A 10030-nucleotide genomic window follows, 5' to 3' on the forward strand; every position below is an offset into this window, starting at 1 on the left:
CCGAGGAAACATTCTATGACTTACTCGTTCCCATGTCCTCCTACCTTGGGCATTTTCAGTATCTATGGGGCAATACAAGCCCAAAATCAGTGGGAACACCTTCTTCCTCTCAGCTTTTAGTGTCTGACCAACAAAGCCCTTCTCTGGAGAGGCTGGATCCCTCCTCTGGCCTCTCTGGGTACCCCTGGGCTGACACTGGGAAGTGCTGGGGGTAAGCCTGATCACAGGAGCCAGTCAAACACGGGCGGTACAGTTGGGGTGAGGGGGTGTTGTCCTGCTGCAGGCTGCACTGGGCAGGTCCAGGGCTGCTGGATGGGGACCCCAGGAGTCCCAGCCTCATTCTGAGCTGCTCATTCTGCTCCTCCTTTCCTCCTTTCTTCTGATGCTCAGCTTTCACAACCTTTGTCTGGTAGTTTTCCCCCTCATTGTCTTAGTAGTTCAACACCCCACTAGCTGCATCTCCTGTTTCTCCTGGCATTTCTGCCAGCTGCAACAGTTTCTCACTTGGTTACGCGGTTAGTTTATCCTCAAGCCACTGAGGGCTTCTGTAAGCAGTGATACAGAAGACACCTTAAACAAGGTCCCTCCTTGCTGACGCCCACCCTAGAAATCCCTAGAAATCTCTACTAACCCACAAAAGGAGCAGCTTTGCTACTGTTCAGATCAGCCAGCCAGGGGAACATGAGGCCCTGGCACACACCAGAGGACACCAGGGAGGTCCCAAGGGGACGCGAGGGCAAAAGGGGGCCTGGAGATACTCCGAGAGTGCCCAGGTGCCCAGGGCTGAGCTAGCCCTGTGCCTTCCAGTGGGACACCCTGCCCCTCCCTGCCTTTGCAATGGCTCACAGTGGGGCCATTTGTGACCTCACTTGGTGACACGCACTGCACTGCATTTTCTCAGCACAGCTGCGGGCCCCAGCCCACACTGTCCGCAGGACGGTGACGTGATAGGGCAGGAGCGCGGAGCTGGCGAGAGCCCCGAGCGTGCCCACGTCTTTCACAAAAACCTAGAATCTTTTCGGTTGGAAGAATCATCCAGTCCAACCACAACCCACCTCTAGCTGCTTTCAGCAGACTCCCCCACTGCCCCCGGCAGACTTGGGGCCAGGAGTCCCTGAGCGCAGCCCACCTCTTTCCCCGCTGCCCCGGGGAAGACCCGCAGCGCAAGAACATTTCGCCGGAGCTTCCCCCTTCCCCACCCGTACCCCCCATCTTCATTCTACAAGATGGCGGAGAGACCTCCCAGCCGCCCCAGAGAGGCCTGGCAGGACGGACCTCCCAGCCGTCCCAGGGTGGCCTGGCAGGAGGTTGGGACTCTCCAGGAGGTCAGCCCTCCACCGCAGCCCAACCAGGCGGATGTGGTGCAGCCACGGGAGATCGGTGAGTGAGGGGCCCTGACTCTCTGGGCAGGGTGGGGGTTAGCGAGCACTCCCTGCTCCGTGCCAGGATCACGTTTCCCTGCATGCTAGCAGTGGCGATCCCACAGGTGTTGTGCACGATGCTGCCTGAATGCCAGGGCTGCTCAGAGCAGCCTCTCCCAAGGAGGGACAGTGCAGAGGGGACCCAGCTGCTGCTCCAGGGCATGGGCAGCGATAGGCAGCTGGGCTGGCGGGAGGCAGCCGTGCCGTGGGACCTTTCCTGCCCATCTGCAAGCCGGTTCCTCAGCCGTGTGCACTGGAGGCTTTCCGCGTCCTTACTTGTTCCAGCATGGCAGCACGTCTGCCGGACACCCTCCGGCCCTGACACGTACAAGAAGACCGTGCAGGGGCACCGTGCACGGGGTAGACAGAGGGCAGAGCTCTTTCCTCTGCTCTCTCCTGCCACCAGACCCTCTCTATAGCCTCCCTGATCTCCTCCTTTATTAGATGCCAGCTGGTTGCCAGTCTACGAGTTGGAACAACAACACGTGGACTTCATCGTGGCTTTTGTCAGCAGCCCAGAAAAGGTAACTGTGGTCATTTCGAAGGGGGCTGTGCTGGCGACTGCTGACAGGGGCTCAGCCGTGGGGCTGCTGCAGGGGTGCTGCCTGGGCAGAGCTGCTTCTCCCAGGCCTCCACCATAGTACTGCAGCCCCAGCGCTGCGCTGCCACTGGCCGTGTGTCCCCCTTCTCACACTTCCTGTTTGTCTCTCTGTTCCTCGTCTGCCAGGAGGAGAGCCAGAAGATGCAGTTTCTCCGGAGCATCTGCAAAGTGTGCAACACCAGCAGGGCCCCCGGCATGTCAAAAGGGCTAGACCTCTTCTGCCAGAGATACGAGCTGGCAGAGAATATCAAGGTGAGGGGATACCTGGCGGCTCTGGGGAAGGCACCAAGGCGCCCAGCACCCTGTGGGGACAGCATTGGATAGGACCAGGGGCTGGTGATACTGGGTGCTGGCAGCTCTCAGCTCCCATCCCGGCTGTACTCTGCAGATGCTGCTAGAAGAGGAGCGCAGCGGCCAAATGTGGATGGCGGTGCAGCAACACACCATGCTTGCCATTGCCAAACTGAGGTACCTGCCCATCCCTCCTGGGGACCCCTGCCCCGGAGCTCTGTGTCCAGCTGCACGAGGCCTCCGAGGCACTGCTCCCAGCACCAGCGTCTGACTGGCCTGTCTGTCTTTGCAGCACAGTGGAGGGGGTGCTGGAGGGCAAAGAGAAAAGCCTCCTCCAAGTGTGCTTCTGCAGCATCTTCTTGGCTCCTCCAAAAGAGGAAATGCAGGGCCTGAGCCATGACCTCTACCCTGTGGTAAGTGCTGGGTGAACTACAGGAGCCCCCGGTCCCTCTGCGCTGCTCCCCGGCCACCCCGTGCTGTGATACGAGCAGACATTCAAGGCAGGGCAGGGTCTCAGCTCCGCTTTGCCACCATCATCCCTTTGTCCCCTGCCTGTGGGCCTGTCCACGTCCAGCGCCATGGGCTGCTCTGCCCGCAGCAGATTTTTTGCCCCTGGGTCTCTCCCAGGCGTGGCAAAGCAGCGTGGGAGTCTCCCCTTGGCACTGGGAGCTCAGATCAGTCCCCTGGGGTGAGTGGGATGGCAGGAAACACAGCCACAACTCGTCGTCTTCCTTGCAGACCATGCAAACCATGGACATCATGTTAAAAAAGCTGATGCTCGGGTGTCGTGTCTCCAGAGTCAGCGAGATGCTGCAGGACATCTTCCAGGTCTGGCATGTGCAAAGAGTGGGCTTCACAAGGGCCCTGGGGAGATGGGGAGTCCGGTCTGGAGTGGACAGTCCCACCCCACGCCATGCAGAGAGAGTGCACTGCTGGGGGGCTGCCCCCCTCCCTGGGGGAACCAGGGGCTGCCCACCAGGCTCTTCCTCGTCACAGTGGCCGCAGAGAGTGGCATCTGCCTTCCTGCCTGGCTGCAGGGCTGGCCCAGGGTCTCAAGCCTGCGTGGGACCCCAGGGAAGGAACCTCACTACAGGCTTTGCTCAAGACCAGAGGAAGCCTTAACGGACTGGGCACGTGCAGCCCAGGGACTGAGCAGCGCTGCTTCTGCTGGAGCAGCGGCTGCTCCCAGGGCTCACCAGCCGCTTCTCTCTTCCCAGATGCTCTTGACTTTCACCAAGTCCAGGAAGGCATCTGTGCGGGAGAGGGCTATAGGCAGGATGACCATGCTGAGCCATTTGCTGGCCAATTTGCTGAAGGTAAGGACCAGGCACACCCCACTCTACCAGGTGCCAGCTCTGCCCCAGTCCTGTGTCGGCTGGGACTGCCTTAGGGCCACAGTGGGAGCCCAGGTCAGGTAGCTCTCCCCGCGTGGGCCTGCTCTGGGAGATGGGTTCTGCAGGGCCCTGGTATGCTCTGACCTGCCCGCATCCAGCCCTGAGCACACTCTTGGGTTCAGGCCTTTGGCCCCCGGTGCCCTCAGCATTTCTGCTCTTCCTCCTCCCTTGCCCAGGCTGATCCAAATGGGGACAGACAGGCTTCCTACACAGAGATCCAGCTGCCAATCCTCGGACAGCTGCTAGGACATCTCATCCTGCTCCTGTCGTTCAAGGAGGAAGAGACCAGCCGTTTGGCTTTGGATATTCTTTGTTCCCTCCTCCAATTCAAGCATCAGCAACGCTGTAAGAGAAACTGCGGTGGGATGCAACCCTCTGCACACCAACATCACCCAGTACCTCTCCTCGTCTTCCTGGGGGTTGCGATGGACCTTTCTCCTGCTTGCTGGAGGCACCACCATGACGCCAGCCCTGCCCCTGCTCCTGACCACCACGCTCTGTCCCAGACTGCTGATGGCCCCATGTAGCTGAGCTGCTCCTCAGGGGCACGGGAGACAGCCCCATGCTGCATCTTCCCATCTCTCCCGATGGGCCTCTATCCCTGTCCCGCAGCATTCCAGTCATGCGAGCCATCCCCCACGTCACCATTATTCCAACCGTGGGGGACTGAATTGTAGGACTGCACGCACAGCTCCAGGGCCTTGGAGTTTCCAGGGCCAGGAGCATTTGCACACAGACATTGGAGGTGGATCTGCCTTTCCTTGCCACCGCTCCCCACTACCTCCTCCCTTGACTGTGGGTCATAACCTCCCACCTCGGCCATTCCAGGCTCCAGGCTCTTTCTCGTATTGAGGAAGCTGCTGTGTCTTCCTGACTCTTCTGTGTTTGCCCTGCTCTTTAGGTGCGACACTGCCGGAGGAGAACGCACAGCTCCAAGGGGACTGGAAAGCTAAGACCACCGCCTTGCGCTCTTCGCCCAGCGTTGCACACATTACCGAGGTGACGAGCTCCCCCCTTGCTGGCACTCTTGGCGGTAGCATCAGCAGGGGACTGGTGTGAGCAAAGGCATCCACAATCAGCGGGGCTGGTGTGGCCTCCCTGTCCCTGCTGAGAGGGTTCCTGCTGTCCCCAATCAGGGACAATGTGAGGGCTGCTCTCCAGTGTCCCAGTCCTCCTGGCCACCAGCAAGCCCTGGTACGCGGCAGGGCCAGCACCCTGTGCCCGTGACCCCAGCCCTCCTCCCTCACCCTGGGGCCCTCTCTTCTCGTCCTCTCCAGCAGCGAGTGCCGCCCCTGCTGCCAGCTTTGCTGCGGGCACTGCCGCCGGCACTGCCGCCGGGTGTCTCTGCGGGGCTGCTGGCACTGCCCAGCTAAGCAGCACCTTCAGGGCACTCAGTGTGAGGTGGCTTCGCTGCCTCCCTTCCTCCAACAGGCCTTTGAAGAATATCTCCAGCCTCCTGAGAGGACAGACGTGGTCCTGGTATTCATTGAGGCAATGAGAGACGCCAGCAGCTTTGACAAGGAGGCGGCCAGAAATGCTCTGGGCATGGTCATGGGACACCCTGAACTCTGGCTGGCAGATGTAAGTGGCCTGTGGCTGGATTGCCCTGCTCTTCAGCCCTGGGAGGCCTTGTTGCTCTCTCCATTCCCCCCTCCCAAACCCTGGTGTCTCGGGCACCTGAAGCCACCAGACAGCAACAGAGAGGGATGGAAAGTGCAGCTGAGGAAATGGCCACACTCCAGCGGCAGCACCATCCTCACCTGTGTCCCCTCCAGGTGCCAAAGATCATGACCTGCATCCACCAAAACCTGGAATGCATCAACATGGACTCAGCCCGGCAGAGCATGGAGTCCCTGCTTCTCCTGATGGCTGAGGAGAACCCTGGGGAGGTGGTCAGGACACTGCTGAAAATCGCTCCACCAGGAGACAGGTACTGGCCCCAAAACCCATGAGAGCTTGTTTGCTGTGGGGAGAGGGGCCTGGAGGCTCTCTGGCTGTCAGAGCCAAGGAATCCTGCAGGACAATCTGAGGAGCAGGACCCTCCATCCCACCATGCTTTCCAGCCCTGGGGGCTCAGCCAGGCCTGCAGCAGTCAAAGCTGAGCCAGCCAGCCCAGAGCACCCCCACCACACTCCTGCCAGGCCCATGGGGAGCAGCAGCTCAGTGCCCTGCTGCTGCCCAGGGCATCCCAAACGTCCCGCAGCGCTGACCCTGGTCACCACACTGCTGTGGCTGAGGCTGCCCTGCTGACAGAGCACTCTGGCTTGCAGCACTGCCCTGGACATGTGGGAGGCGATGTTCTCTGTGCCTCAGACCCTGCACAACGTTTTGAGGGAGCTGCACATCCAGCTCCAGGACCGGCGCTACAGGGTCTTATCCACACCCTTGGAGGACATCTCCATCCTTCGCCTGGCTGTGAGTTACTGGAAAAAGCTCCCCGTGCCCTTGGCCTGGGCTGCCCTGGGAACCAGGAGCTGCACGGTGCGAGGAGCCCACCAGCTCTGCCGCTCGCTCACTGCTGGCTTTCTTTCAGCTGCTGGCCAGCAGTGATCTGGAAGAGGAGGAGTTTGCTCCAATGTACCTAGCCGGGAGGTTTCTGAGGCAACGAAGGCCGGCGATGCTCTCCTTGGTGCTCAGCGGCATCATGACGCTGTCGGAGAAAGAAGAGATGGTGAGTAGGGTGGCAGCCGGGGGCCAGGGCAGTGGGTGAGGGCTTGGCCTTGGCTGGCTCCCACGGCCGCTCTCTGCCATGGTGGGGCCTGGTAGCTGCCTGGGAGCTTTCCACACACGGCCCTTGTCCCTAACGGGAAACTCTCTTCTTCCTACAGGCAAGAAAAATGCTGGTCCTGCTGCCAGACCTGAGGAGGGTCCTGTTCTTTGGCTATAAGGCTGTGACGATGAAGGCTCTGGTGGTCTTCAGACACTTGTTGGCTCAGCTGGAGAGGGAGAAGGCCAGCCCCATCGCTGTGCAGCTGGCAGAATTTGTCCTGCCCTTCTTCGATGACGTAAGGCTGCTGGGGAAGCCTGAGCCTCGTGGGTGGGAAGCGGGCAATGACAGCTGCCCTTCCACCCAGCCACTCCGAGCAGGGTCTTCTCTCCTTTCTCCCCTGGGCTTTTGTGGGATGGCTTCTGCATTCTGCAGCCCAACCCAGCTTCTCCCTGCTAGATGCTCTCAGAGGCCTGAGGGCTCTCCCAGGGAGGGGACAGGACCTGATTGTTTTTCCCAGACCCCGTGGCGAGGGGCTGAGGCTGAACCAGTGGTCCATGCCCTGGAGGCATTGCCAAGACCAGCCCAGTCTCCTCATGAGCCTGTCTGTGGGAGGGAGCTCTTCCCCACTGTGGCTGGTGAAGCTGATGGGGGATGCTGGGTGGCTGGGGGAGCACTTTGGGGCACAGGCACTGCCGCAAGAAGTCTCCTGAGTGGCCTCTCATGCATCCGGGGCCACAGATCTGGCTCACACCTCCAGTGTGCAGAATGCCACCCTGAAGCATCTCCCCTCGCATCAGCCATGCTGAAGCTCCTGCTCACCGTGGGCAGAGAGCTACTGGTGCTCAAGTCCTACTGTGCTGCTCTCTCCCAGGAGCTGAGCCAGATGAGAGAGAGCTCCATCAGCCTCTTCAGAGACCTGATGAAGATGGTGGTGGAGAACCACAAGAGACAGATGAAGAGCATTGCACAAGCGAGCCTGCTCCCACTCTTCTTCCACATGAGTGACCAAGTGCGGAGCGTGGCCAAGGTACAGACTGCAAAGCTAAGCAGTGTTGCAGGGAAGAGACGCCCAGGCATTTGGGCCAGGGCATGTCCCAGGTCCCTAATGGCAGAATCACCCCAGGAACAAAGCCCAGAGGAGGGGGATGCCAGGTGTCCTTCCCCAGACCGTGGTGCCACCTCCCAGCTTCTGCTGTTCTGCAGGCCGCCCAGGAAGCCCTCATTGCCGCAGCAGAGCTGCTCAAGAGGAAACAGCTCCAACACCTGGCACAGACACAGCAGACGTGGCGGACTGGAGAGTATTTGGTGAGGACAACCCCCAAAGCCCAGGGCCCAGGCTGAACGAGGGTTGCCCCATATGGCTGGGGTGCTGGGGGGTGGGCTCTGCAGATGTGCCTCACCTGCCCTGCTGCAGCCCGGGGCTGCATCCTTGTGCCCTGTCCTCAAAAACAGAACCTCCAAGGGCTCTTCTCTCTGCCCCTCTCCCCTCCCCACACCCAGCAGGAGGGAGGGCTCTCAGCACCCCTGGGACCCCTCTACTTGTGGCTCTGTCTCAGCCTCAGCCCCACAGGGCTCCTGGCTGGGAGGCAGGAATGGGCTGGGAGGGTGAAGGGGAATGTGGTTTGTTGGGGGAGGGACTGCTCTGGCCAAGAGGGGAGGGGCAGTGACATGCTCACACCCTCGTACTCCCTCCAGCTGAAGCAGGACAGGAGGAGGGCTAAAGAGTTCTTGAATCGGAGCCGGCCGTACCTGAAGAACGAACAGGCCAGCTTGCGAGAGGCAGCCGTGAGGTTCATTGGTGAGTCACAGCCCCCGGAGTCCCTCTCCTGGCACTCTGGCCCCAGTCCCCGCCACTGCCCTGGCGGCAAGGAGCAGCCCTGTGCCTGCTGGAGCCCCGGCTGCCCCGTCCAGGGCCTTGGCCTCTCCTCCCATCCCCGTCCACTCAGGCGGGCTTGGTGGCCGCCTCGCTCGGTCCCACCATCTCAGCTCCTGCTCTTCCCTGGGGCCAGCCCTCATGAGGGGGAGGGAGCAGGGGTCTGACGGAGCTCTGTGCCCAGGGCTTGCTGCGCGGCACCTGAGGGACGCAAGCGAGGTGGAGCTGGCGGAGATCTGCAGCGGTGAGTAGGGAGCGTGTCCGGAGGGGATCTCGGCGTGTGACTGCAGACATGGGAGGTCACCTTGCCTCTGCTTCTTTCTGTTGCAGCCCTCCAGCCCTTGGAGACGGACAGCGAACCCTCCCTCTGCTGCCTGGCAGCTCAGACCATTGCGATCCTGAGCTCTTCGAGGAAGCAGCCAAGATCACGATGGAGCTTGCGAGCCCTGTGCTGCTGGCGCAGCTAAACCAGGCAGAGGAGCAGCTCTTCTTGGGGAAAACAGCTCGATTTTAATAAAGAGCCCTTCTTGAAGCTGGCTTTGATGTCTGCCTTTTCCAAGGACCCCAGAACCTCTCTGATTGTTCTGGCAGTTTTGAGAGCACAGTCCGGCATCATGGGCAAGGCTGAGGCAGCAGACAAGAACACTTGCAATGAGCCTGTCCAGGGCAGCTGAGATGTATCTCACTGGGCCAGTGGGGTTTGTTCCTGGAGTCACTCACCTCATGTACATGCAGTACACGCTCACATCTCATCTGCACAGCGCAAACATGGACTGCTGACCTACTCATTCACTATCCCTCCATGGAGCGAAGAACAACCTCTGTTAGCTGGGGTGAGAGGTCGGGATTGGAAATGGTGGTTTTGAGGGGCCACTCCATGAGGATTGCCAGGGGGCAGCTTCTGCGGGGTGTCCAGTGCACAGATGAGAGGAGAAGCCACTAAGGGTGACACTGTCCCGGCAGTTAGAAACTACTTGACCAGGAAGAGTAAGCAGGAAATGTTTTCTGACGGCAACCCCAAGAAGCCTCCAGCTGAACGAGCAGGTTCCTGTAGGGCACTGTAAGGTTCCTGGCACTCGCTCACCAGGCAAAGCAATAGGCTGACAACAGTGTGGAGGATCTTGCGGGGACTGCATAGCAGAGCTGCTAAGCTGGTGGGTCAATAAGGGCGATGCTCACCTGAACCTGGTCCTGGTCAGCAAGGAAGCGCTGATCGGGCATGTGGTCATCAGTGTCAGCCTTGGGTGGCGCTTGGGACATAGTGAGGTCCCAGGTGCCAAAGGGCAGTGAGTAAGGCCAGCAGCAGAGCACAGACCTGGGACTCCAGAGGAGGCAACTTTCATTGAATCGGGGGGCTGATACAAGTGGTGTCATGGGAAGCAGCTCTGAAGTTTGTAGAAAACAGATAGGCCTTACAGGACAGCCTCTTCCAAGCACAAGAATGATCTCTACAAGTACCCCTAAAAAGCCAACATCTATCTTATGAGGCTGATGGTCATAGCTGATAGAGCTCCAGGGCAACAAGACAGAACAGAGGAGGTGGAAGCAGGGGAAGCTGCAAAGGAGGAATTTAGAAATCTTGCCCCAGAATGTAGGGATGATGCCAAAGCCAAAGCTCCCATAGGCTTGGTAGTTGCAGGGGTGGGTAGCAGAAGCAAAATGAGCTGACACGGGCTTGGAGGGTCATGCAGAGCGAGTCACACTCTGCCTGGAGGCCTGTAACAAGTGGGCACTGCAGAG

General features: G+C 60.0%; 1 protein-coding gene across 1 annotated transcript; it reads left to right on the forward strand.

Annotated features, from left to right (window-relative positions):
- The first annotated feature begins 5493 nt into the window (after window positions 1-5493).
- LOC135579467 (uncharacterized) lies at window positions 5494-7223 on the forward strand. Its single transcript, XM_065062954.1, has 4 exons — window positions 5494-6122; window positions 6241-6378; window positions 6536-7052; window positions 7156-7223. The coding sequence occupies exons 1-4, from the start codon at window positions 5991-5993 to the stop codon at window positions 7221-7223; spliced, it is 855 nt and encodes a 284-aa protein (XP_064919026.1). The 5' UTR covers window positions 5494-5990.
- The last annotated feature ends 2807 nt before the right edge of the window (window positions 7224-10030 follow it).

Source organism: Columba livia, chromosome 4, assembly GCF_036013475.1.
Source record: "Columba livia isolate bColLiv1 breed racing homer chromosome 4, bColLiv1.pat.W.v2, whole genome shotgun sequence".
NCBI classification, from domain to species: Eukaryota; Metazoa; Chordata; class Aves; order Columbiformes; family Columbidae; genus Columba; species Columba livia.

Bases quoted from the DNA above. Each gene is read 5' to 3' on its own strand.
- LOC135579467 (XM_065062954.1), top strand. From the start codon at position 5,991: ATGTGGGAGGCGATGTTCTCTGTGCCTCAGACCCTGCACAACGTTTTG. The intron at 6,123-6,240 runs GTGAGTTACTGG...GCTTTCTTTCAG, and splicing joins TCTCCATCCTTCGCCTGGCT to CTGCTGGCCAGCAGTGATCT. The intron at 7,053-7,155 runs GTGAAGCTGATG...CCGGGGCCACAG, and splicing joins GCTCTTCCCCACTGTGGCTG to ATCTGGCTCACACCTCCAGT.